At 39.7% G+C, this 27,740-nt stretch overlaps 5 protein-coding genes across 6 annotated transcripts; 1 reads left to right on the top strand and 4 right to left on the bottom strand.

The window, feature by feature from the left end:
- Positions 1–2,889: 2,889 nt before the first annotated feature.
- On the bottom strand, positions 2,890–3,537 carry cldnk (claudin k). Its single transcript, XM_042504363.1, has one exon. It carries the CDS (start codon positions 3,535–3,537, stop codon positions 2,890–2,892), a length of 648 nt encoding a protein of 215 aa, XP_042360297.1.
- A 9-nt stretch (positions 3,538–3,546) lies between these two features.
- On the bottom strand, positions 3,547–9,368 carry btr02 (bloodthirsty-related gene family, member 2). The gene is made up of 8 exons (XM_042504648.1): positions 9,252–9,368; positions 7,586–7,858; positions 7,422–7,499; positions 7,101–7,349; positions 6,870–7,017; positions 6,752–6,778; positions 4,698–5,983; positions 3,547–3,736 (listed from the first exon to the last, which is right to left on the bottom strand). The coding sequence occupies exons 2-7, from the start codon at positions 7,853–7,855 to the stop codon at positions 5,439–5,441; spliced, it is 1,317 nt and encodes a 438-aa protein (XP_042360582.1). The 5' UTR covers positions 7,856–7,858; positions 9,252–9,368; the 3' UTR covers positions 3,547–3,736; positions 4,698–5,438.
- A 1,780-nt stretch (positions 9,369–11,148) lies between these two features.
- LOC121956231 (GTPase IMAP family member 8) lies at positions 11,149–12,885 on the bottom strand. Its single transcript, XM_042504362.1, has 2 exons — positions 12,867–12,885; positions 11,149–12,173 (listed from the first exon to the last, which is right to left on the bottom strand). Exons 1-2 carry the CDS (start codon positions 12,883–12,885, stop codon positions 11,149–11,151), a joined length of 1,044 nt encoding a protein of 347 aa, XP_042360296.1.
- A 1,641-nt stretch (positions 12,886–14,526) lies between these two features.
- rsad1 (radical S-adenosyl methionine domain containing 1) lies at positions 14,527–21,410 on the top strand. 2 transcript variants are annotated; one of them, XM_042505765.1, is made up of 10 exons: positions 14,527–14,859; positions 15,013–15,146; positions 15,579–15,783; positions 15,859–16,224; positions 17,462–17,525; positions 17,738–17,885; positions 18,177–18,231; positions 18,371–18,474; positions 18,831–19,016; positions 21,334–21,410. In XM_042505765.1, exons 1-9 carry the CDS (start codon positions 14,710–14,712, stop codon positions 18,979–18,981), a joined length of 1,377 nt encoding a protein of 458 aa, XP_042361699.1. In that variant the 5' UTR covers positions 14,527–14,709; the 3' UTR covers positions 18,982–19,016; positions 21,334–21,410. The 2 variants fall into 2 exon arrangements, with proteins under 2 accessions (XP_042361699.1, XP_042361698.1); XM_042505764.1 differs by lacking the exon at positions 21,334–21,410 and having other exon boundaries at positions 18,831–20,605.
- On the bottom strand, positions 20,694–22,927 carry rasd2 (RASD family member 2). The gene is given in 3 exon segments (XM_042505766.1): positions 20,694–21,794; positions 21,933–22,473; positions 22,475–22,927. Coding segments are annotated over 3 exon segments (1,101 nt in total). The 5' UTR covers positions 22,526–22,927; the 3' UTR covers positions 20,694–21,285.
- Positions 22,928–27,740: the final 4,813 nt, after the last annotated feature.

Genomic DNA, 27,740 nt, shown 5'->3' with positions numbered 1-27,740 from the left:
AAAATGCAACGACATGTACATTTTTGTTATTATAAGATAAATATTAGACTTTTTATTTTATATATTTTTATTGACCATTTTCAAATTACACAATACATTGTACAGGCATATGATTTATTTTAAAACACTAAAAAATGATAATTTTACTAACATATTTTAAATGCATTAAAAAAACATAACATAAAGCAAAAACGATGATACACATAAAATTAAATTGAATGAGGGGGAATTTAACAAAGACATATATCTTATTTTAATTTCATATATAGTCTATATTTCAGTGATTTGAGGGGTCTTAATAGCTTTTTTGTCTGTTGTTATTTTAGAAACAGACTCAAAGAAATATTGTAATTCAACACAAAATAAATTAATATTGGGAGTAATCTGAAGCACTTTTGCTTTGTGGAGTATTAGCCCTTTGTGTCAGCAGACAAATAAGTACATTTTAGTACTGTGCAATTGTGAGTTAAAGTACCAGTTTATATTCTGCTTCTTTAGACTTCTACTCTCCCAGATATCTGAGGTAAATGTTGTACTTTTTATTCCTCTTTATATGCAGTGTTGAGGAGTTTACTTTTGAAATGTGATTCCTAGTTACCCTGTTAAAAATGTAACTAATTACTATTAGGCTATATTCATTTATAATTAGTTACTCTAGTTACATGTACTAGTTACTCCCTGACAATGACAGCAATATGTGTCAATTAGGCCCCCTAATTACAGATTAAGATTTTGGAACTCTATACTAACTATATGGTGTACTGTTAACTATCCATCAGTATATAGTTCAAATTAACTGAAGAGCAATTTAATGCCCCTTGAAAATCTTGTTTTTCCTAACCTTCAGTGGTTTGACCTCTGTCTCTAAAATGCTGCTTATATATTAATGTATCAGTGCGTTGATACGTTATCAATAACTACCTTTAAGTAATAAGTACCTTTAGTATTCATGAATTTTACCTTTGAGGTTGAGTTTTTGCATTCTTACAAATCTTTATTTTAAAGGTTGAGGCAAACACCTGGACACCTCTTCTATCGCTGGCTTAACAACATGTTTTATTTTACTCCAAGTAAACCTTTATTCATTTAAACCCTGTATCCAATTCTCTGACAGTGCCTCTTTAACAAGATCTAAATTCTATACAGGAACTTGATCTTATGTGAACTGGCAGCAGAGTAGTGACATTTGAGTGTCATGAACAAGTCCTTGAGTCCAACCAGCTCAACCAGCAGTGTTGTGCAAGTCTTGTGGATGGTTGACCTCACTGTGAATGATATCATCAACGATTCATCAGTACACTTGTATGATTAACTGTTAGATCTACTTGTATTGATACTATCTCTATATCTGTTTTGAGACACTGGTCTGATTATTTACAATGTAAATGATGCACTTGTCCCACGCTACGTTTTCCCTGTTTGTACAATTGTACAGTAAAACAGTGCAGTCTGCCTTACTGTAATCACTCTACCAGCATTGGTATAGGCCCACTTAGGTCATGTATGAGTCACTACCTGGCACTTGGAACACTAGTACCCATTGTCATTGTGGTGCTGTAATGCTCCATAAAGTGGCATTGTGTTTCTCTGTCCTCTGCTGTTACGGACAGAAGAAAAACATGTTACCGTTTACAGCAGATAGAGAGCAAACACCAGGGTTTATGTTCTATGCAGTCGAGATAATTTAGCTTGGAAGTCATTGAGCATGTTAACATGGACATAAATAACCCAATTGTGATCAGGTTTTTGGAGTGTCCCGTTTGTGTTTGAGCATAAAAACACTGTATTCAGTTTATGAGAAATATGCTGTCTGTAGTAATCTAAAAGAAACTGAGGACTATACATGGAATATGAAAAACCTGATTTCTCTTTGCTCATGTAAACACCATATCCCCAATATGATTAATCATCCACACTAATAGTGTACTCTGGGGCTCTCTGATGGTTTTAATTCACTGAAAATGTTTTTGAAGCCCTCTGGGAATGATTATTTGCTTGAAAGTAAAGGAGCACAGAATCTGCGCGATCTGAACAATGTCTCATGAATAAAGATTATTCTTTTTCCACTGTGGCTCATAACATCCCACATTGCAGGCTTACACAGAGGGACACTGACAGAATGACAAACACACACATGCATTACAAACTTGTACATTCTGTTATCATCTTATTATCAGATTTCATAATCGTAGAAGAGGTGCTTTAAGATCACTTGTGTTAAGAGAGCCTGTTTTGTTGTACTCATTGTAATTAAGGGAATACCTGAATTTTTATGTTGTAAAAAAAGTGTTTTTCTTTGTCCCTGGTACAGAGTAGCAGAGACAGCAAAGAGGAGATGGAAGATAGGAGGAACACACACACACACACACACACATACACACACACACACACACACACACACACACACACTCTTCTCAACAATATGGTACCACAAGCAATGTACACACATCCCCATTGTTCTATTGTTCTTCTCCCCTCCGCAGAACCCCTAGTAGTGTTACCATAAAGGAGCAAAACAAAGATTTTCTAATTTTAACTACGATAGGCTTCTTTACCACTTCTCTCAAACACATGTACTTAGAAGATTTTGGATCTGTTATTATAAAAATGTGAACACACATTATATCCCTCAGTAGAGGATTTGGAGGACCAAGACTTTTATTGTATTTTACACTGACAGACAGAGAACAAGGTTATTGAAGGATATCAGGTATGAAATCATAAGATGAGTTCAATTTTCCCCAAACAACCTCCTCCAGCTTTTCAGAGAAAAAAGCTAACTGGAATAACATTAAATATAAAATAATTACAAGGAGCAAAATCAGAAGGAGAAGAATCGGGTTTGGGGTGTATTTGTGGGACTTGAAGGCATTCAGACATTTTGGAAACTTAAACATAACCTTTGACCTGTGTGGCAGGTGCCCTGCGAGGACTGCTTTCTCCACTGCTGAAGGTGGGAGAGCCTGGGATGCCAGGTGGACTCGACCCGGCATAGAGCAGAGATCCCCCGATGAGGAGCAAGGCTGATGCCCCCCAGCCGATGTATAGGGCAGGGCCGAGCTCACGCTTGTGTGGAGCCGCCACGTGTGGATCATAGAAATCCCTAATGATGGAGTGGGCAGTCCAGCAGACGGGCACAAGGTAGAGAAACCCTGCGATGGCAAAAAGAGCACCAGAGATTCGAGCGATACGGGCTTTGACGCTGTTTACACCGATGCACTTGGTGCACTTGACTCCAAGGACCCCCAGAGCCAGAGCCAAGCCGCACATCAGGATGGAGAAGACGGTGAGGCCTCGGGCAGCCTGCATGTCGCTGGGCAGAGCCAGCAAGCTGTCATACACCTTACACTGGATCTGACCGGTGCTTTGAACAATGCAATTCATCCAAAGGCCTTCCCAAATAATCTGAGCCGTCACTATGTTGTTACCGATGAAAGCAGTGACCCTCCACAGGGGGATGGCACACACTATCGCCCCACCAACCCACCCCACTATGGACATGATCAAGCCCAGCAACTGCATGCCAGTGGTAGCCATGGTGAAAAGTGTTGTTAGAATCAGATGTATTTGTCTTTGTTTAATTTCAGTCTCTGTTTGCTGCAGAGGGACCACTTATAGTCCCATAAAAGAAATGTGACAGTCTACAGTAGTGGAAATTTTGCGCTCCACTGCAGGATCCTCAGTCTCAGGTGATGATGTCGTTGAGTTCAGCTTGGGTCAGACAAGGACAGGTATCCTGAAATTCAGAAGATGACCAATAAAAGGGCTAATTTAATTCATTTTTGATTCATCATACAAGTAGTGCTGCAAGCTAACATATAAAACAAAAAATATTCCCAGCGTCTTACTACTTATAATGATGTGTATTAGATTAGCCAAGTATGAACAGATGGAGCATATATTTATCATAAATATTTGGAAAAAGGCTGTGAGGCCCATGTTTAGTGGATTCCAGTCACCACCACAGAGAATAGCCGTCTTTGACACAGCTGTGGGTGTCGAGCTACGCCTTGCCTGGTGAGTGGATTATCTCAGAAAAACATGAGGAGACTCTGAACACAAGCATCTTTCATGAAGGCTTGTGGAGTGGGCCAGGAGGACCTATGTCATCTTCTTGTCACAGCTCTCAGTATCCACATTTCTGTGAATTAAACCCTCCCTGCACCTTCAATCCAGGGGTTTGTTTTGTGAGAGTGATGGATGGGAAAATGTCAAAGTGATACATTTCACCAATCTGATCTCTTTTAGACAAACATGTATCCAGTAGATCCCAATCAGAGATGATTTTCATTAGATTTGATATGAATAAATGTCTGTTTTGTAAGTGGGCAGACAACAATGGATTGTATGAACCCTCGAAACCAGAATAGTCATTGTGACAGGCCTACATTCTCCCACTATTACAGAATTTGTGCACAAATTTATAAAGACCTCTGAGGACCCCAGACCCCACTTTAGGGACATGTACATTATATTTGGTACAACTACTGTCTCTGCATACTAGAATACTGTTTTAGGAAATTATTGCAATAAAGTAAGAGCGATCCATACAGCTGCTTCCAACACTGAAACTACTTAAATATGGATATTAAATTGTGATACAGATAAACATATAATAGCAGAATTCCTGGAAACATCAAACCACTTAACACAAATCTTTTTCGTCACTATTAGGCTATTTTGTAAATGATATTTACCTCAAAATGGAGTATTTTGGACTCTCGTTGCTCCCCTTGGTCCACAGGTGACAGTCACTGGTCCTCTGCTTGCATAGATTAGTTGGGATTCCTGGCGTTGTGAATGACAGCCCTGAGATATTCTGTTCAGTCCACAGGAAGGCTGCAGATCAGAGGAGGCTCTATCTCCAAGGTCAGGTGAATTGAATGGGGTTGATCAGCTCTGACATCCAGGACTAGACTGGAGATGGGGCTGCCCTCCGAGATGCCAGCGCAAGTCTGTGCGGCAGTGGGCAGAAGCATGCGCTTGTGTGCCCGACCGTGTCGGTGTGTGAATGAGTGAATGTGTTTGAGTGTGTCTCCCAGTGCCTGGTGTACAAGCACAATGCCCTGCTGTTTTCACTGTGCCCTCCCTCCCTGCTCCTTGTCAACCTCTGTCCCAACCCTGCAGCCCCTCGCATCCATCCAACTCAGCAACCCCTTTTCTCTGCTTTTTTGAGTTTAACTCACTTATTCACTTATGAGAGTCTCCTTTTTTCTTCTCATTCCTTTTCAATCTGTTTATGGGTTTCATTGAAGTTTTTCAAGTGTAGGGAGTCAGTCCTTAGGCAACCTCTTGTTCACTGCTCTGACAGGCAAAATGTGGCTCATTTAAGCTCTTTACATGGATTTCAGATAAATAAATTTGACATTTTTTCACAATGAAGAAAAAGCTGTATCTACACTGGAGATTAAAAAATATAAAAATATTAAGCATGATGTTTAGATGCTGCAGAAGCTTGAAGAGATGATTAGGGGTGCATCGTTTTTGCCACCATGCAGGCGACCGGGACTGAAGAACGGATGAAGCCTGTCAGTAAATTTATCTGTAAAGGTGTGAATGTGGACTCCAGATTCTGCGCAGAAGAAAGACACGCGGCCTTCTGTGTAGTCCAAAAACACACCCACCTTTCTGGGTTTCTGCTTCAGAGCCAGCGGCATGACAGGAGAGGTGTTGGCAATGAACTGGCCTCCAGCCTTCAAGCTTAAAGTCCAGAAACCATTTGCAGGGCAGACAGTGAACTTGCCCTTCCTGTTTACGGACTGTCTTGCGACACCCAGAGTCCACTCGATCTTCTCCCCGACCTCCACCTCCCAGTGGCACCTCCCACTGCTGAGGCTCTCTTTGGCCAGCACATTCACCACACGGTCAAACCGCTTGGGGTTGTCTGGTACCTCCTGAAGTTTGTCTGTGTGTCTCACCTGTTTTCTGTCATCTGAGACAGAGAGGAAGGGGTGGGCTGTCTTTGCGCTAAGATTGACATCCACTAAGAGAGAGGGAGGAGAAAGGTCAGGAATGAGTCACACAGCATGAACATTGTATTTCCCGCCCATTTGCCAAAAGAAAATGTTTATATGTTATTATATGTTTCTGCAAACCATGATTATGTTACATCTATACATTACATAAATGTCATATGAGCCTTCCTAATGTGATGTACTACGTGAGCTAACTTCGTAATCATAAGGTGTATGGCGTGACACCTAGGCAAGATGCATGTCAAGCTGTAGACGATTGTTAATACAACGAAAAATAGCAAAAAAAAAAAGTTTTTAACATCACAGTTTTAGGGAGTTATTGCTATGTTTCATTTGGTTCTTAAGCCACCAAATGTTTTAGCAACTCTTTGCTGATTAACCGATTTTGACAGTGCCGCAAAAGGGGTCATTTTTTTTAACCGAGGCATTGCTGCATCTCCTGCTGGTTAGTGCAACAAGATATCTTTGAGTTGCATCTCAAAGGGCAGGTATTTTAAGTTAAAACATGATCTTTTCCTGAGAATAACTAACAAATTTTGTGCCTAATTCTAATCATACAGTGCTGCTGCAATGTGAAGAATGTTTCAATGTATCCACTACATAATAAAATACAAATGTAACATATGTCATAGCAGAAACAATGGCAACATTTTTTTCTGGCAATTGGGTTGATATTGCAGTTTTTAAAATTGCATTATCAATGTTTTATTCGGACCTCTTCCTCTAATAATTTGTGTAAGGTCCCTATATTTTTATATGTGTATACAAAGCCTTACCTGTGTACTTCTCTATTCTTTTTAGTTCTGTCAAAGAAAAGCCACGGGGGAAAGAAACGTCATTAAATGTATTGTAGAATGCTCATTTAATAAACCAAATAAAAATTGTATTACTCACCAGATTTGGAGAGCCTGTTGACTTCGACCTTTATCTTTTCCATTATATCCCCCAGTGCTCGTCTGGTGACCCCAATGCAAGGGTCAGTTTCTACGGTAACCTTGGACCAGTCTTTCATCTCAGAGTGGCACATTGTGGGAACAATGCTCTGCATGATATGGACAAAGTTTTCACTAATAGTAGCCATTAGCCGTTATCATTAGACAGTCTTATCAAGGTAAAGGTGCTTACCACAGTAACTTGCTTCATATCGTCACTCTGATCACTGCTGACAGGAATCTGAGAATCAGGTTCACTGGTCTCCTTCCTCAGCTCTCTGATCTCCTGTTCGATCTCTTTCACCAGCGTTTGCACTCTCTTCTCCTCCTCTCTCTGTCTCGACTCAATTGCGTCAACGACTGCTTTGTGACTCTTCTCCATAGCATGAACGAGGGCAGAGAAGACCCTCTGGCTCTCTCGCACCTCTCTGAGGTAGGAGGTCTGATTGGACGTCATCATGTGTCATCATTCAGTAATACACTTACACTGGTTTAAATGATGTTTTCAACTCACCTTTTGAAGTTCGAGAGAATATTTTAACCTTTCTATCTTCTGCAGCCTTTCCTGAATCATTTGTTCAACATCTATAACCTGTACAAGTGAAATACACAAATATATTAAATACAATACTTATCAGATCACTTGTGACTGAATTGCTAAAAAACGCATTAAAGTACCATATCCTCGTCAGGTGGTTTTGATGGTCGAGCCTCCCTGTAGTTGTCTGAGACGTCTGCCAGAATGCGGTTGACACTGAGGTCTGGCCTGTCAGCAAACAGCCTCCTACAGTGGGGGCAGTATTTGGACTGGTGTCGTGTCCAGTATTGGGAGAGACAGGACAAGCAGAAGCTGTGTCCACATGGGATGGTCACTGGACTGGTGAAGATATCTTGGCAAAGAGGGCACAAGAAATGCTTCTCGGGGAGGAGGCTAATTGTAGAGGCCATAGTCTGAAAATGACATTTTGACATTACCAACAAAGTATATAAGGAAGCTCTTTACCATTGTTTTTTTTTTTTTTTTGTTGTTGTTTATCTCTTAACAAACAAGCTTGCTCTTGTTTGTCTTGCATGTTGTGCTCAAATGGTTAATAAAGTGATGCAGACAAAAGCAGCACTACAAAATTTACTCTAGTAACAAAAGTTAAAGTGCTGGTTCTGCGGTACAATTGTCCTCATAACTTTGTCATAACTGATGCATCCATGTGTAAGTAGGACATTCTTGTAGCTGATTAAGGTTGTGCTAGTTTTAACTGCTTTATACAGAGTTAGGAATACAACTGAGACAGAGATTTTTGGTTTGTTTGGTTTTGTCTTAGCCAAAAGGGTCACGGGCCAAAAAAGGTCAGAAAGCCTCATTAAATCATCTAAAGCACATTTTCTTTTATAGGCTTATCATGTGTTTTTTATTTACAATTTTGTAAAGTAACTCATAATTATATCTGTTATACATACTGTGAATGCAGTGAGGTAAAAACTGCAATATTTCTCTCTGATATGTGGAGCAGGAGTATAAAGACACAGACAATGTAAACACTCAAGTAAGTACAAGCACCTCAAAGTTGTACTTAAGTGCAATTCTCGAGTAAACCATCACTTTCCAAAACTGTGTATGAGAACACATTGTTACATGCAATGTTTTAAAACTAAGACTATAATAATATATTATAAATACAAAGTAACGTAAATGCATCATCAAGTGATTTCCACTTACTGCTTGAAAAAGGAGCTTATACACTGAAATATTTTAGCTCAGATATGCATCACTCAGAGTCTAAGGACAAATAAGATGTCATGTTCTTGGACAGAGTGGCACTCCTCTCTTATTATGCAATGATAGACAAAGAACAGGACATGTGATTATTTTTACTTTATCTGCTGAAGTAACATTCATTTCACCTGCAAACAATCCCCACAATAAAGTCTCGCCCTGTGAATATTTTTTTCCACAATGTCTTCCTAATGTCTCTGTCACAGACCCTGGAGTTAAAAAGAATTTCTTTGTGATCGAGGACAGGTGTATTACCACAGAACGGAAGCAGCTAAGTAAAATATGTGATGAAGTATGTGGTCGAACAGGTAGCAACCAACCATTACGTCACCTGGGAGCTACAATACAACTCAACTCTAAACAGCAACTACTGAAGTCTTAAGTTTTGTCCTGACTAATTGTAATCTTAAATTCATATAGGAAACACTAACTGATTATGTAATATGTCCAATCTAAATGATTTTAAGGGTTGAATTCAAAGTCAGATAATAGTAATCAGTCAGATAATTAGCTTTTTCAAAAGTAAATCAGAAAGTGATGTAGAAACATTTACTGAGCAGAATGAGGTCTTACCTCTCCAAGTTGTTCTCTTCCAGATAACACTGATGTCAGTCTGCACTGCTTCTACTCACAGTTTCAGCTATATAAAACTACGTAGACACTGCAAATGATTAACACTGAACAGGTGCACTAAGGTGTGTGTGTGTGTGTGTGTGTGTTGTCTAGGAGAGAGGCAGTGCTTTAGACAAAGGCACTCTCAGTTGAGACTCCACCCTGAATGTTATCTGAGCTACTCTTTGACTAACCTACAGTAAACCAGGCACCAAGAAATGTTGGAGGTCGGATAAAATGTTATCTAACAAGAAACTCATGTGTGTTGTTGTCAAACACAAGTGTGTTTATTCAGAACCGATGCGTTTCTGAGGAAACTTGGCAGGTAGGAACGCAAGTTGAGACAAAGTAAAGAGACAGTCAGTGTGGCAAGCAAGTTCAGTTTACTCACCAGAGAAGCAAAGGTCAAACTACGGGCTAATCAGCCACTCAGGCAAACAAATCTGATGAGGGGAGGCAGGCATAAGAGGCAAGGCATGAAAATCAGGTAAGCCATATTGAACACAGGGAGGTTACGCAAAACAGAAACAGGTAACCGCTGGAAAGCTAAGCAGCAAAACACCAGACAATCTCACAAATGGGTAGTGAAACAAGACAGGTACAGTATATATATTAAGAGGAGCAAGCTGCAGATGGAGATATGAGGGGAAAGGGGCCAGGTGAGGTCATGAGGATGGAAAGGAGGGGCCCTTCTCATTTCTCTATGTTGTGCTTCCTGTCTCCTCTCTCTTCCTGCCTTTGACCCAGAAACTGATCTCAGTGCACCATCTTGAAGGATGTCTCAATTCCAGGCGCTTTTCATCATGTTAACTATACCCAGGACACAGAAATCATTCCCCCTGTGCATTCAAGGATCTTACAATCCCTCGAATACACCTTGAGGAGACAAGGAGAGAGGATGCTTCTGCATCAAATCACCAAAGATGGTCAAGAGAGGAGAAGTCACAGTCTTAAATGGAGTCACACCACCGGGGCATAACACGTGCAGTGAAACCTGGTCTGCAGTTGCCGATACAGTTGTGCCAAACGTCATATTTAACTGACTTAGCTTTAAAATGACAGCTACGACACACAGATGTTTCATTTTGTTAAATGCGTGTTTCCTCAATTCTCTTTCCTCGTGTCTCTGTCTTGCCTCCTCTGTTCACACTGAGGAAAGGAGGCGAAGTTGTGTAAACTAAAAAGTGAGAAGAGGGGGAGGGATCTAAAATGACAGTTGGTGAAATGGCAAAAAACCCAAACAGATTGGAGAGTGATTAATTGTTGGTGGGATTCGTGACACAAAATACAAATTTGCAGCCTAAATCAGCCATGACATTTACTGTTTTGAGCATCAGTAATCCCCTTAAAGGTCCCATGTGTAAGTTTATCTATTGGCAGAAATTATAAATAATATTACCTTTGATTTTATTCATTTCTAATCATCTGAGAATAAGAATTGTTGTGTTTTTGTTACTTTAGAATGAGCGGTTTATATCCACGGAGTGGGTCCTCTTCCATGGACACCATACAGTTGCTAAGGACAGACATTCAAACACTTCACGTCAGCCACTGTAGTTCTCGTAAACACTTGGTTCACAGGAGAGGTTTCAATTCCGTAACCTCGCCACTAGATGCCACAAAATCCCACTAAATCCCACACACTGGACCTTAAAGCTGCATGTCAAGTTTCAGTTTCAACCTAAAAGGAGTTGTTCATTTCCTTACCTCTTAACTCTGGTATTATTCAGTCTGAAAGTCCCATAAACAACAGTAAGATATAAAAACATTAAGTTTTTCTTTTCATTTTATTGCTGAAAAATTCAATGAGATATAAAAATATACAGAAATGAAGACATAATAAGTCAATGCCATGCTGTCATGGACGAGGAGTTGCAAAGAAGCGATTGATGAAGATTGAGTTAAAGTTGAGTCTGGCTGGAGGAGCCACTCTGGCCTCCATATGCTCTATAGCTACCTGTGCTGTTCCTCCTGCTGATCCACCCACTGCACCTCCTATGATCCCATACAGCACCATCCCTCCTGGCCCCTCTATGGACCCAAACAGTGCTCCCATGACAGCTCCCACAACAAAACCTGTCCCCAGTCCTCTTGCCAGGGAAGTTCTGAGCCACCCGTTGTCCATCTCTGCCATGGCTCTGATCTCAGCGCCAACACTAGTGGTGTAGGCGTCCTTCTGGTGGTACAACTCCTCTGCCATGTATAGTTTCTCCATCTCCGTCCATGCCTTTTCTATCTCTGCTGCCCTCTGCTTCCTGAGCCTCCTCTCCTCCTTCTTTACTGAGTCCTCTGCCTTCTGGAAAGTGCTGCTGGAGAAGAAGCCTCCTCCTAAAGAAGCCAACATCCTCTCGATCTTCTGCAGCAGCACCCTGTCCCGGGTTCGGTCTCTCCAGTTCTTGGTGAAAACGTGACAGCGTCCACCATATTTCTCAATCAATTCTCTCAGGGGCCAGTCACTCTTTTGCACCTTGTCCTCTACGGCAGCTCCCTCCAGGTTTCCTTCATAAGCCAGCAGGACCATGCAGTGCCTCAGACAGTGTCTTCCAAAGCGTTCCCTCATCAGTTCTGGGGTTCTCATTTCATTCGGGGAGATTTTCTCCATGTCAAAGGTAACAAGAAAAGCATGGGGGCCAGGAATACACAAGCACTTGGACCTTCTCAGCTCCATCTTTCTTTTGGCACGAGATATATCCTTGTCATAGATGTTTGGTCCATTGATCACAGCCACTCGTCTACCAGCCAGCTCTCCAGTGTTCTTCTTGCTGTCAGAGATACTGGTGATATCCTTAGAAAACACTTCCCTCCCAAGTATGGCATTTGTTACAAGACACTGCGAAGGTCCACTGCTGCCGACCACCATGAGCCTCAGTTCTGTTGGCGATCCTGTGAGAAATGCAAAATGTGTGATTGTTAGTCTATATGATGTTTTTACATTTAATTTCTTTGGAATCTTTAGCCTGTGTCCCTAAGTCCCCAAAAGTGTCTTGAAAAAAAAATCTTTATCATGGACACACATTATTTGAAGAAAATAACTTGTTCCTACAAGATAATAAATTTCTGCACACAAAATATAGAATCACCTTCTGGGACTTTATGAGCTCTGCATTCAGTGCAATTGAGTTCAGTTTTATTCATCAAGCGCAATATCACAAATCACAATTTGCCTTAGAGACATTACAACATACAATATGCCCATGTCCTTGGACTATTACAGCCAATAAATAAATAAATAAAATTTAATCAATTAAAAATAATAATAAATTAAAACCCCTGAATTGGGGGAAGTGGTACCCCATCAAATTTTACTGCAATCAATCAAAAAGTCAACTTCATGGTGGTGTTAAGGAAAATCTGGCGTACTCAGATGATGAATCCCAAAGGCAATGCATCAAATATATGTTAAGATATTTCAGTTTGAGCCAAAGTAGTGGTAAACCATTAACCTGTTTCAGGTGATAAATGTTAAGCAAGGTGATCTAACCCCATCTTTTTTAAGCTTTATAGTTGTATTTAAAATAAAGCAGAGTCTGTGTCATATTTGTTTACCCCCTGCATATATCATAATGGCGAGCTTACCTTTCTTCCTCTTATCCATTTGGCAGATTTCTGGTGCAAACTCACACTCTTTTATTTTGGCTTAACACAAAGTTCTCTAGCTCCTCACTGGACTGAAATCAACACCATAACTTTGGCACGTATTCGCAGAAAACACGTCTCTCTCTTCCCCTCTCTCTCTTTCTGCTGATTGAAAGTGGTGCCAGATTTAATATTAATTGGAAAATGTCCCCGGGGTTTAAAGCTGGCACTGCTCATGTTCACATTTATTGATTTTTGTTCATGAAATAATTAGATGAAGTACTTAATAAACGTCTGTGTTTTGTACTTTTGTAGTTTGTACATTGGTAACACTGTGAAGAATGAGAGATTGGGAGAGGATGTATTTTCTTTGCAAGCTTATTTCTTTATTTGCATCTAGCCATACATCATATAAATTATTTGTATCAGCATGATCATCTCATCAGACTCTGCTGATCAGCAATGGTCAGAGGTAATTATTTGAAGATGACTGACTGGAGAGTTGTGTGTCCGCTCACAGAGCTGAGTTAGCTCTTACATCACTATGACCAAGAGATTTAATTATCGGCTGATGAGTGAAAAATAATATAAAAACTCAAACAGTGATGTTTTTTTTTCTTTGTTAAAATAAATACTATGATTTTAAATGTGACTTCACAAGGCTATCTCACTGTCACCACCCCCACCAGACAGCATTTTTCCAGGAATCAGAGAAATCAATAACTCATTAAAATAGTTTGATCCCGTGTGAGTAGAGCACAAATTCATGTTCTAAATATAGACCTAGTATCATTTATGTGTTGTCACTGCAACCACAAATAACAGTGTTAACAAAAACCTGCAGACCAGCTCCATGCAAAAAAGATGGTCATGTCAGATATTAATGTATGCTCTGTGGTCATGAATGTTTGCATTGGCTATATAGTATAAGAGATGCTTTAGTTTTTGTTTTTTTAGTAATTCTCTCTATGACTGTTTCATTCATCACAGTCTCAAAGAAACTGTAATAGCAGCTTTATGCCTTTGAGTGATCAAGCACCATTACTTGTATATTAAAAGCCACATTGCCATTTTGGGGAGTTATTGGTTAATTTTGGCACACAAACAGTCAGCTGGGTGTAGCCTATTGCTTAGTAACTGTCTTGTAAACCCTCAGTAATTGTACACATCAATCTGAAATTTGGTGCAGTTGTGAAAATAAAGAGTTTTATTATACTATATATATTTTATTAGGTTTGGTATTAATAAAAAAAACAGGTGTGTTTATTTTTTAATGCATATTTTCATGTAAATCAATAAATTCTTACATGTCACAGTAGGAAAAGCACAGCTGTAAATAATGAAATCAATGATGACTGGATTTATCTGGTTTGATTTCAGGGTCCTGGTTCTGGGTATGCTGGCTCACTGTCACTCTCACTGGAACACTTTAATGGAACAGAGCCATCGTTACTGTGATTATAAACGCCTGTGCTTTTCCCACCATGACAAGTCCAAATGTCTGTATAGAGATGAAGAAACCTGATGTGGATCCAGGTATTAAATGGTTAATTGATAACTCTTCGGCCAGTGAAACAGTGCCCCTCTGTGGTCAAACTGTATCACACACAAAGAGGAAATCACATTTATACAGTTCCTGTTTGGAGCGACGTCACAGCCTCCAGGAAGAGATCTGTAAACAGAAACATGACTTCACCTTACTGTGTAGTAACTTTGGCCTTTTTGTTTTCATGGAAACGTTGATACAGTTTTTATCATTATGTTAGAGCCACTAGACTCGTGTAGTTGCTTTACGGGCCACGTGTTTCACTGAAGGAAACGTTTCAGATCGGCAGTCATTACAATGATCAGACACGCGCTGCACGCGGGCAGGCGAGCCCTCTGTCCCGGCCTGCGCTGCTTCTCAGGGACTTCCGGCGGAGAAATAATTGCAGATTTATTTGAACGGACAGACCCTGCACATCTCACAAAGCAAGCGTCTCTCTACGTGCACGTGAGCTGGCTTCTGTCAATTTAACTGATTAAATCTTTCCAGCTAGCAGAAAAATATGCATACGCATGCACTGTTTTTTCTAATGCAAATGGCAAGTCTACAAAGTTTGCCCAAATTATGCCAAAGTGACCTTTTTCCTCTCTTCTTCTGCAGTGGCCTTACTGTCTCAGACGATGTTCCTATTGCAACTTTAACAAGTATATACCTAAAGAGAACAATGACCACATGATGACTGAGTGCCTTCAAAGAGAGACGGAGACATTGCTGCAGCTCAGTCAGGTATCATGGTATGGTGATCTGTCAGATCCTTCACACGAAATCACCTCCAACACATGCTTTCATCCAGTGGTGTAATGGAACGAAGTAATAATACTTTGTTGAAGTACCTAAGTACTTTTTGGGAGTATCTGCATTCAACTCGATTTTTATATTTCTATGAACTTTCACTTTTACTTCACTTCTTTTCCCCTAGTTAGTTATTTACTACAAAAATCTTTGAGTTGTAAAAAAAAAGGAAAGAAATATATATTTATAATACTTAAGTACAATAAATATCAGATACTTTAAGACTTTTACACAAGTAATATTCTAATAGGTGACTTTAACTTCTACCAAAGTCATTTTTTGTTAACATATCAGTACTTTTATTAAAGTATGACTCTCAGGGCCTTCATCCACCACTGCATTCACCTGCCTTTAATTTCGATTTATCCCGACAGCATTACTTCAGTATTTTTTGGTGGCGGGACTCCAAGCCTGGCTCCCCCCTCAACCATTGCTGCAGTCCTTGAAACAGTTTCCAGGCAGGCGTATCTCCCAGATAAAGCAGAGGTCACGCTTGAGGTCAACCCTACTCCTGTGGGAAAGTCGAGGTTAGAGGACTACTGCTGTGCAGGGGTGAACCGTTTCTCCATCGGCGTGCAGGTGAATATTATCTTACAGAAAACTGATTACAGAATAGAAGTAAACTGTTCATCTATCACATTTTCTATCCTTCAGTCTTTACAAGATGAAGATTTAAAGATTTTGGGAAGAGACCACAGCCCTCATCAGACTTTGCAGACTATCGAAGAGGCCAGGAGGCTGTGTCCCGGGAGGGTTTCTGTTGATGTCATGTTTGGTCGGCCAAAACAGAGCGTTGAATCCTGGGAAAATGAGTTGTCTGAGCTGCTGAGGGTGTCCGATGACCACGTGTCTCTATACCAGCTGACCTTGGAGCGAGGCACCCAGCTGTTCAAACAGGTGCAAAGAGGAGAGGTGACTGTGCCCGCTGAGGACGTGACAGCGGAAATGTACCAGTGTGCCAGGAGGACTCTCCACCAGCAGGGCTTTGTGCAGTACGAGGTGTCCAACTTTGCCAGACATGTAAGTCGTAAGCAGAAATCGAACCACACTGATTCTTTTTATAAATATCACAGGAAGGTTTTTTTTTAATGAAAAGATACAAATTGCTTGATAAAATGAATAAAAATGCATAAGATAAGATGAGAGGACGTAACTTATCTTAAGGGAAATTGCTGTTATGGTGCAACAACAGTTGCAATAAAAGGTTGGAAGATGTAAATAACATAACAGTAGGTGCAAAATATAAACTAGATAACAGTAAGGTGCAAATAAGGTGAAATTCTGTATATGAAAACCAAAAACAGATTACCAGTATGGATGATAAATATAAACAGGTTGCTTATAAATATGTTTGTACAATGTCAAATCTGAGGTAGCTAGTATAAAGTTCAAGAGCGCACGGTTCATACGGAACGTTCATGATTATGTCCAAAACACAATAAGAAAACTAACTTCAAAAAAGAAAACACAATGTAAATGTGAATATGAAAGAACAGAGAATATCAGAGGAAAGGTAAGTAGGGGTTTTAGGAAGACAAACACTTTATATATATTTATTATTTACATTGTTCCTCAGGTTAAAGAGCAAGAGTTAAAGTAACATTGCTTCTAAAACAAAATATAATTTTGAGAGATAATCCTGACTTGCAGCTGCACAACATATTATTTTGTTTTTTTATCATCATTGCAATGCCACTTTGTGTTATGAACACATCAAGACAGACTGCAATATTGCGGTCAGGCTTTTTTTTGAGTTAGGTGAAAGAGAGTATCAGTAGCAAACTGCACTTTAAAATGTTTTTATTTGTGTCTTTTGAGTTAACTTATGTGTTCAATTTGTTGAGTGAAAGAATGTTGGAAATAATTTCCTTTAATTTCCTTAATTCAACAACCAATTAGTTGTATTTTAGCAGTATACTGAAAGCTGCAGAAAGGCAGAACTGAGTCACATTTGAGCCTGTTTACTCTTTTTGTTTACATATGTGGGTGAAGTAAACACAAGTGTTAAATACAAGTGTATAAGTGTTTTGATCCCCGAAACATGTGTTAGTATCAGGAGTAAACAGGCTTTTTAAGGTCTGTTGATATTTAACAATGTTATCACATAGTGCTTATTTTCCTCATATCATTCCTCATATTCTGATAAAATGCCTCCATCAACAAGTGTGCTCCATTGTGCACCATATTGTCTCATTAACATGTGTGAGAGGAACAGTCACGACAACACTTTAACGCCTCACGTTGTTTTGTTTCCCAGAACGCCGTGAGTCATCACAATATGAGTTACTGGAGAGGGAGTCAGTACATCGGGGTCGGCCCAGGTGAGCTGTAATTATTAGTGAAGGCAGTGATAGTCCTTGTGGCTAAGTTGTTTATTTTGTCATTCAAATTTTACTTATTTTTATTTATTTTGACAACATTTAAATAAACTGACTTTTAGACTTCATACACAAATACACATTATATGGTGTAATTATATAAATGGATCCACAGTCAGACAAAGGAAAAAAGTGAACATTTTCTTCTGTGACAGGAGCACATGGCCGATTTGTTCCTGTCGGCGAGGGAGGTGTCGTTCGGGAGGCGCGGACCCAGACTCTAGAGCCTGACGTCTGGATCCGCGAAGTCCAGCAGAGGGGACACGGGACACGGAGGCGGATACAACTCAGCCATCTTGAACTGTGAGCTGTTTCACTTACAGGCAGAGCTGTTGTGTGTTGAAATGAGTATGATTAGTTATTATGCACACATGGAGGCAGCTGCTGTTTCCATGTGAAATGTAACAATCGTGTAGCCGATCTCACAGTGTGAGAAACATAGTGTTGGAGGTTGCCGTACATGTGCCTGTTTTTGCAGACAATCTGTCCTTGTGAAACGCTGTTATCAGACTCGTCCACTCACTCACTGTCCTGTCCTTGTCATTATCAAAGTCTCATCACTGCGAGTTCTTATGAAAGCTGTTTCTTTGGCAGGTTGGAGGAGGTGTTGGTGATGGGACTGAGAATGACCGAGGGCATTTATCACAAGGTGAATTCTTTATTCCTACATGAAATACACTAATAGATACAATATTATATTCAGCAAAGCTTCTGTGTGACCTTCTCTGTCAGTTCAGGTGAGGTTCAGTATTCAGGACATCATGTGTTCATTTTCTGGTATTTATCAGCACTGGGGGATCTTTAGCCCTCAACTTGGCCTCCATGACGTCTTTGGGAAATCCAGCGACGTCCAAGAGTTGCTACAGAGCGGACAACTCATTCTTGATGACAGGTGACTCATAACTAAGATTTAATAATACTTGAATTCAAAGTTTTACATTCGCTGGCAAGGAAAGAGATGACCCACTTGTTTAGGGCTTTATCTTGATTAACTAATAATTTGCAACATAACAATGTTGATATATTCTTGTAGCTTGTTTTACTTGACCAGCAGTCTAAATTATTCACTTAAATGTTATATAGCACAAATAAAAGCCTCAAATCATTATATCTGAGAGGGTAAAACCAGGAAATGTTTTGCATTTTTTGGTTAAAAAAATGACAAAAACAATTAAACGAAATAACTGAACATTCATTGCAGCTCTACACTAACTCTAACTGTGTTTTTCCTTCTTTCCTTATTATCAGAGGCCTGCGCTGCTCCTGGGATGGACTGGCCTTACTGGACAGCATGCTACCAGCTCTACTGGTGGAGCTGGAAAGACAAATCAGTCAGAGGTCACAAAGGGACCATCACTGTGCTGATGGACCAACAAAGAGGACCTCCAACCCACGATGACAGTAATGTTAATAGAGCACATCTCTATAGAAAAGGTTTGTTGGTAAGGCTGAGAGTAAATATAAAACATATCCTGTAAGTGGCAGCTATCTATAGGCAAATTTGACTTATTTATATTTTATCTTCAATATTGAAATGCATTATTTAAAGAGATCAGTTCATTTTTTTTAAATACAGGGTAATACGAGACTGTTATGCATAGTCATTGTATTACATTATGTTACTCAGCACACCCTCAGTTTATAGGAGCTGGCTGGAATACCAACAAGAGATCTTGTATGAGAGGAAATAAATCAAAAACACACATGCTGAATGCACTGTCACTTTCTAATAGGAGCTAAAACAAAAGAAACAAAACATTTGAATTTTGAATTTTTGTGTCCATGCAACCATCACACAGTGTCCTCCTAACGGTGGCTACATAAAACAATACGTGCCTGCAAAGCCGGACATAACTGTACATGTGGGATTTTGATCACGACGCTCTGTCATAACTGCACCTCACTCTCTGCTCTATGATTCAGGAATGATGAGTCCTCTTCAGTATCGTCAGCCTCGGTAACTGCCGTCGGATTTTATTTAGGTGTTTGAAAATGCTGTTAACATCAGTATGATGGCGTAAATCGTTACCTTTGCTTTACAAAATGCTTTCATTTGCGTCAATAAGTTTGGCATTTGAGAGAGGAGTTTTTATAAAGAGAACAGAGTGAAGGACATACCAACTTCAAAGTACTGAACATTAACATCCAAGCAGCACCAAGTATTTGTTGCTTCAGTGCAGGGAACTCAATAACAGTGGTCCCATCTGACCATCCTTTTCACAAACCAAGGCCACTCTGAATCAGCAGCCCACACAACCATTTCTTCTCAGAAACCTGAAGAGTGGGTTGTAAGAAAGAAAAGGCTATAAATTGATTTTGTCCTCGGCAGCAGAGCGGAGCCTGGTGTGGGCTCTCTCCATGGTGCTGATTTCACTGAGTTCAATGTGTCTCTCACCTCCCCCTCTTCAGTAGATGATGCTCCTACTCTTTGTGTTTCGAAACACCATGGTGACACATGAGTGTGTAGGCTATTAGCACTGATTAACCAAGCAGTGTAACACCTCGACCCTTAATGCCATTCACAACATCGTGGGAGGATTTCAAATGTGAACAGTCTCGGGTGTCTCGTAACAAACAGGAGATGTTTAAGGTCGGTGTGAGTCATCTCCTTCCTCCCACACACTTATGGTCATGTTTTGTGCCATCACTGAGTACAATTGATTGCTGACGAAAACACTAACAATACCTCCGTCTTATTGACTTGTTTCTTTGCACTTCTGAAAAAGTGATAGAACAGAAGCCCATGTGACAATTAGAGACTGCTCTTTATTTATCAGAGGAGGGGGTGGCTGGTTTGTGACTTTATTTTTTTCCCCAAAGCTGAAAACATTTTTCCTTGGGCCTCCCTTAGTGACTTGGGAAAAATGCATTACCCTATCTTCACCACAAATTAGTAGGCTAATAAGATTTTAAAAATGTACCCTTTGATGTCTGAAAGTTAAAAGTTGAAGACAAAATCCATGCGATCAAAAAAAGCCTTGTTTTTTTTCACTCTTGTTATGCATACTGTTTAGTTTGTTCAAATGGTTTATTTTTTGCCAAATTTTAGATGAGACGTAGATTAAAGTAATTTTCATTTCATTTATTTATTTATACAGGAAATTAATTAAAAGTAACATCAGGTGTGTTACAATTCAAACTGGCCTGACGCAGTTAAAAAATGGTTTCCAGGTTCCAGTTCAGCAGCATAGAAACATTTTGATGAAATATAAAAATTTTAAGCGAGATTTTGTTTTCATCTACCTAATGGAAGTGTTTCTTGCATATGATTTGACCAAGGAGCATCTGAAATTCGAAAATCTCACAATATTTTTTTTTCAGATTGTGGATATGATAATTGGTGTGATTTAGGTGATTTTTCACAAAAATATCCCTCTGTGGATTTTGAAGGCATGTTACTAAAAAATGCCGGTTACACAAAATACAACCATTCATTTACCCCTCCACTAAACCCCCAAAAAGTCCCTCCCCAGTGGTCAGAAAATCATTCGACATATCTCCCCTTTTTTGTACCACCCACTTCACCTTCATAAATAACAAGCAGTCCCTTAGAAATATATTTTTTTTATTATAGGACAATATAGTTACATACAAAAGAAATATGAATGCACTGGTCCAGCCAAGTGCTACAGAGTATAACTCCTTACATAATAGGACATTGCAGCATACTACTACAATTGGTTTTATCGAGAAGGCTCACGATTCATTGAATGTGACACTTCTCGGGTTTGTTGTGTTTGCTGGATCTCAGCACCAGCCGCAGGTCGCTGGTGAAGCTCGGGCGGCGCGCCAGAGGGTCCAGAGCGGCACAGGGCGCACCGGCTCCCCGGCTCCCTCCCCTGCCTCGCTGGCCGATGCACATGGACTGGTATGTGAGGATGGATATGATCTGATGCCGTGACGGGCTGGTCTCGTCAGGCAGTCCTCCCAGTGCCGCAAGGGCTCTGAACACACCCTCCAGTCCGGTACCGTCTTTAGCGGAGGTTTCGAAGAATGCGACGTCTTTGCCGAGGATGTCCGTCACCTCTGAGCGTCCGACGGCTCTCTGCGCCTCCAGGTCCGCTTTATTCCCGCAGATAACGACTGGTACTCTCGCGGGATGTTTTAATTTCAGTAACTTTGCCTTAGCAGCCTTTATCTCGTTGAGCAGCTCACAGATTTCATTGAAGGACTCTCTATCATCCAAACTGAACACAAGCAGGAATGTGTCACCTGGAGGGGAGGGAAAGCATCACTCAAATTAATAACCATGCTACATTTGTAGTGAAGTTGTCATGGATTTTTAATTATTCATTTATCTCTAAACATATTGATTATTAAGAAAACAATCATAACAATCAGAGGGCTTACCTGTCAGTATGGATAGCCTCCTTTTTGCTGGGAAGTCCCTCTCACTTGCGGCATCCAGCAGATCAATCTGATATGCCTCCCCTCCTATGTGGAACAGCTTTCTGTGGAAGTCCTCCGTTGTTGGTTCATAATGCTCATCAAATCCTTTCCCCAAGAACCGCTGCAGGATGTTGGTTTTACCTACTCTGGGTGCCCCAAGCACAACTATTCTGTGACAGTTCTTGGGCTTGGTGAAACCCAGCTCCAGCAGATCCACAGACCTTTTTGGAAGTGGATCAGTCGAAACGTGCCTGTTGCTAGAGCTCGAGGACCTACTTGCTCTTTTGTCTTGTTCCCTCCAGCGCCCTTTTACCGTTTTAATGATGCCCATGCCTGTCTTTGATATGTGTGAGACTTTAGGAGCTACTGGAGTAGCCTGAAGAGCTGAATGCGTAATCGCTGCATGGTGATGCCCGGTGAGAGAGTTGAACATTTCGAGGATGCCATCAACGGGAAGGTAAATCTTCTCAGTTGCGTTCATCTCCACGTTTTTCTCAAGTTTCTCCAGTCACCGAGAGGCTATCATGAATCTGACAACCCTGTTGCTTCCCCATGTGAGCGCCGAAATAGAGCGGAGTGGCTCCTCTTATACACCCACAGCAAGGCGCAGTGTCTGCGTCACCGTCTCATCCAGAGAACTCACTCCTTTTATAGAAGTAGCCCCCCAAAAAGAAACAGCGCACAAGATCTCCACATGAAACTACAATGGATTTTTTTTTCCTTTAAAGAAATGAAATCAGGAGTTTTCTAAATGTGTTTAAAATGATCTAAATGAGACTTAAATTATGCTTCTGAACAATTTGTCATGAGACAAACCCTTGTCAAAAATAGCATTCTGATCCTAATTTGTATTCTACTTTTAGCCCTTCACGTACAGGTGTTTCATGTTTCTTAATGGATAAATGGATGGCTAAACAGATGGACAGATAATTGCCCAAGTTGTTGTTGTCATGGACACTGCAGATGTGACCAATAATTTTTTTCAGTCCTTTGTGGTCTGTTTCTTTGATGTATTTTTATTTTTATACTGTATAATGATCACACAGTGTTCTAACAGAATCCACTTGGAAATATGTGCCTGTGCAGCCTGACATCACTGCATCTGAGATTTAGTTATTCATGAGGCTGTTATGAGCAGTACTACTTGCAACCCTCTCTGGTTTCTGCATCGATCACGACGCTTTAAGAGTCAAGACTGGAGAAACAGCTCACCCTCTGCTCAGGGATTCATGACGCCTCTGGTTTGATTTTACATTGTATGAAGTCATTTTTAAAAATCACTATATGGCTAGACCGTAACCTTATAGTATCCCATTTTTCAAATATGTTTAAAATATGTTTCCCAATATACTGACAAAAAGAAAACCACACACCACTGTCCAAAATAATCACAAGCATGTGAATCACAATCAGAAATGAACTTCGAGTATTTTATTTTGGTTTTTCAAAATACGCAAACCATGCAGCCACAAATTGACAGTACAAAAACACCTACTTTATAGTACTAATGCCTCCCTCAGAAATAAATTAATAAAATGAATTAGCATGTATCAATTTGAACAAAAAATGTATCAAATCAAAATTAAGTAGAGCAGTGCAGAGAGAGGAGAAGGGAGAGAAAAAAAGGATTTGAGAGACAGGATTGGTAAACCACATGGTCTAATATAATGCTAGTGTGATGAAAATTGATAACGTAGACAACCATTAAATTATATGGGATAGGAGAATCTTCATATCATAAATAAACTTCATGAATTGCTTAACACTGATTCTAATACTGTGCACTGTGTTGCTACGGCATCTAGTGTTGCTGCAGCAGAAACCGCTGCTCGCGTGCTGTAGATATCTGTCAAACACTGTACTGGCTCTCTATTTCATCACTTTCAGTTGTATTAAAAAGCGGAAAACTAGAACATAATATGAGCATTATATCAACTATAGCACTGTCAGCTGCTATAGTTTTTGTAAATTATTAGTATGTCATAAAAATGTCACAAAAAGTCATATAGTGTGCACTTAAACTGTGCGGCCCTCAATCAGATGTTGGTTCCCTAAAATGTAAATCAGTCATGAAAACTTTAAAAAAAAAAAAACCTGATCTAAGATTTTTGTTTGAAAATGCTCTCAAATTAGTCAGTTTAGCTGTTTCTAAATATTTCTCCTGTTAGGTGAATCCTTCCAGACTCCCTGTTGAGGGTTGGGTCACTGAAGGTGTCAGTTGAAACTGGTCCCCTCCGGTGTCAACGAAGTGTTTACGGCCCTGCTTTAAGGGCATGACTCATACCTTTGTGCTTTGCTGAAGAACATGAATGCATGTGTTTGCATCAATAAATCTGGTATTTGAGAGAGAAGTTTCAGTCAGGAAACAAAGTGTCAAACCTGACCTGACTTTACTGAACTGAACATTTAAACAGTACTTTATCAGTTGATTGCAGGGAGCCAGAACGTACTGAATAACTGCAGCTTTTCTCTCCGTCAAACCATCCTTTGCACAAGCCAAGGCCACTCTGAATGAACAGTCTACATAATGGTTCCTTTCTGGAAACCTGAGGAGTGGGTGGTATATGCAATCTCACTGAAAGGAAAGGCTGATTGCCAGAGAGAATGCAATCTCGTTTCAAAAAGTGCAGTTCAAGGGAAACAGAAAAACAGCAGAAATGTTGTGCTTGAATGTGTTATAGAGATCTGACCTGTCATAATGGTTTACTGATGAACCTCCGGTGTAGCTGCTTCAAAAAAAGGGGAGACTGGGGGCGATTGTAACATTTATTTGTTTTGATGTCATTACTCAAAAATCTCTATAAGTATTCAGGTACAGTTTTTAGGCAGGTAACTCTTGCGTGTGTTCTACGCATTAACAGTCGTGTTTTTATTTTAGCAATGTACAATATTGATTGAAATACTATAAGCCAAATGTTATGTCTGCCCCCACATGCAGGAGTGATTCTAACAACACGCGTAATGCCTTTTATATAAATATCAAGCACCACGATAAACTCCTATAGATATGGTTAAGACATTTTTATATCCATTGAAAAATGAATTTCAGTTTAAGTAAAAGAGTATATTCACTCATGGGAGGTTGCCACAGTGTTGTTTGTAAAATGTGTGTCAAGAGGGATGCCTTGTCTTTTTCTGCAAAAGTGCAAATCTATGGGTACCTTAGCACCATACCACAGGGCATAATGCAGTGTTACAAATTCCCTTTATAATTTTTTTGAAAATTAAATAATGATAATGCATTTTTTGTGTAGAACATTTCAAAACACAGTTCCAAAGTTCTTAAAGAAAAAGATGAAATAGTATATACCATCAAGATAGTAAAATTTAAAACATAAATAAAAACAGGCAAAGAAGGTATTCGGTTTTGTAAGTTCCTCAGGTGTGGAGTTCCACAGTGGAGGAGCCCTGATGGAAAACTGCCGAGTTTCAAAGCTAGGCTACAATTACAAACCAAAAGTAATAGTTTAAAATGTGATTTTCAGCCAATATGGCAAAGTTTAGATAACTTCTAATTCATTGACACCGAAGACTGTCGAAGCATGAGAAATTGGCTCCTGCTGAGAATTGGAGTTTCCAGATTAAGAGGCAAAACACTTAAACATTGGATTATGACTCAAAATATATTATAAATATAGCATACACAGACATTATAACTGAAAACAAAACACTTTTTGTATTATTAGATGGAAGAATTCCTCTTTTTTTTATGTTGTTACCGAGCAGCACACCATTTTGATGGTGTGCGAGTCAATTGTAACAGCAACCGCACCACCCATGACACAAGCTGGCTATAAAACAACCAAGTTAACTTCTGACAAAGATACCAAATGTTCGACAGCAGAATAGTCATCAAAACTTGACAGATTTATATTCATAGACACTAAAGGATTATGAGAAAAATAGTGTAGAGAAACTACTAACGTACTTCAAAAATGAGTCTTGGCACAAAATCTATGACAAGTACATGCCATCAGTTTGTCCTTTGGTGGGCAGAGAGGGATCATCAGAGACCAGAATGAGTTTCATGGTTCTGTCTTGTTTCTGATGGTGCAATTTAAGATGTTACAATTGATGCTGGTCTTTCCCACAAAGGCTATTGTGTGATGACTTTTTGGAAACAGAAGGAATATTTGCTCAGGTATAGCCATACCATATCAAAATGTGAAATGTTTCTATATTTGATGTAAGCACACTATTATATGATATTTTCCATATTTTGTCCAGTTTGTGGCAAACTAGACTCTAATATTTATGGATATTGGGTCCCCAAACAATGAGGAAATATAGCTAATGTTTACAAAAACACATGGGTTAATGCGTCTATTGTAATATTATTTGATGAAGGGCTGAGTCATGTATTGTTATTTTTGCTAAACTGTTAGTCACAGTACAACGTCAGACTGGGTTGATAGCTGTCAACTGTCACTGACTCACAACGTCATTCATTTGCTCACACCCACAATGGTAAATAAAGAAACCATTTTCATATGTATAGCTAGGTTTGTATTTATAGAAGTCATTAGACTGGATCACTAACCCACACAATGAACACACCATCTGTTTGATCCAGAGGCAGGTTCACACCTCACCTCACCACTCGACTGTATTTTGTCGGTTTTGTTTGTACATGCAGAGCAACTGTTGGTTTCTCTGAGGTGCTTTTTCTTTTCAATGAACTGTTACAGAGTAAGAGGCCAAGAAAAATAACAACATGGCAAAGGGTGAATGAAACCTGCAGAGAGACACAATCTGTTTGACGACGTCTTAATTAACCAGTTTTTCAATTTATATACTTACCATTTCCAAGCTTTTTGTAAATGAAATGTTCAGCCATTTGTTATCTGGTGCTTAAGTCTTAAGTCAGTGTTAGTGATAGCCGTCTTTGTGCAGCGAGGAGGACCTTCACCATGTATAGGTCTCTTACATGCACAAGTCTTTCCTCATGTCTCTAGTGAGCAAGACAAGTTTGGGTTTTGTTGCCCAGTACCTCAGACAGAACAGAATGTGTATCATCTCAGTAAGGTTATATTTTAATGCAACTCTTAAAAAATGTGTGTGTGGTTTGATTCCATGCAGTTACATTGTCTTCAGTATGCTTGGGAAATATGTGATGCTCTTTCAAAAACCACACATATGTGGTGTGACAAATGAACTGCTTTCTACTTATTATATCCAAAGACACAGAGAAACCAACCAGTGCTCTAAAGCTGAAATGATTAAGCAACAATACTGATAATTGAATGTTTAAGTCATTTGTTAAGCAAAAAAAACACTGGCATCCACTTTTAAAATGTAAACATTTGCTTTTTTTGTTTTAGGATAGTAAGCTAACATCTTCTGGTTTTAAGTGTTGGTCAGACAAAAAAGACATGAATGTGTTTGACTGGCTTTTGAGGAATAATGATGGGGCTAATAATGATATATTTTCTGATTGTTTATACACTAAACAATAGACTGACTATTAGAGAAAATAACTGTTAGATCTTTTATAGAGTAACTAGATGCTGGTCGACTAGATTTGAGATATTTCTATAGCTAGTTTTGGCCAGATGAGCTAATTTGTAGCAGGGATCTGGAGCAGTTTTGGACCGAATGATCCACTTCCTAAATGGCTCCAAATCAGATCTGGGCCAGATTAGCTGCTTCATGTGTGGACACGGACTGGACCGGATCTGGTCTGCATCCGTGATCCTCATTTGAACTGGTTTGTAGATCCATTCTGGGACTAAGAACACCTCTGGGGCAGATCTGGTTAAAGTATGTTTG

This window comes from Plectropomus leopardus, chromosome 17, assembly GCF_008729295.1.
Source record: "Plectropomus leopardus isolate mb chromosome 17, YSFRI_Pleo_2.0, whole genome shotgun sequence".
Lineage (NCBI taxonomy): Eukaryota > Metazoa > Chordata > Actinopteri > Perciformes > Serranidae > Plectropomus > Plectropomus leopardus.
This window is presented reverse-complemented; position numbering and strand designations above follow the sequence as displayed.

Coding starts and splice junctions, on each gene's coding strand:
- cldnk (XM_042504363.1), bottom strand. CDS start 3,537: ATGGCTACCACTGGCATGCAGTTGCTGGGCTTGATCATGTCCATAGTG.
- btr02 (XM_042504648.1), bottom strand. CDS start 7,855: ATGGCCTCTACAATTAGCCTCCTCCCCGAGAAGCATTTCTTGTGCCCT. Junction 7,350..7,421: donor ATTCTCTCGAACTTCAAAAG/GTGAGTTGAAAA, acceptor ACGTCCAATCAG/ACCTCCTACCTCAGAGAGGT. Junction 5,984..6,751: donor AAGAATAGAGAAGTACACAG/GTAAGGCTTTGT, acceptor CCTCTCTCTTAG/TGGATGTCAATCTTAGCGCA.
- rsad1 (XM_042505765.1), top strand. CDS start 14,710: ATGATCAGACACGCGCTGCACGCGGGCAGGCGAGCCCTCTGTCCCGGC. Junction 15,147..15,578: donor CAGCTCAGTCAGGTATCATG/GTATGGTGATCT, acceptor TTATCCCGACAG/CATTACTTCAGTATTTTTTG. Junction 17,526..17,737: donor GTACATCGGGGTCGGCCCAG/GTGAGCTGTAAT, acceptor CTTCTGTGACAG/GAGCACATGGCCGATTTGTT.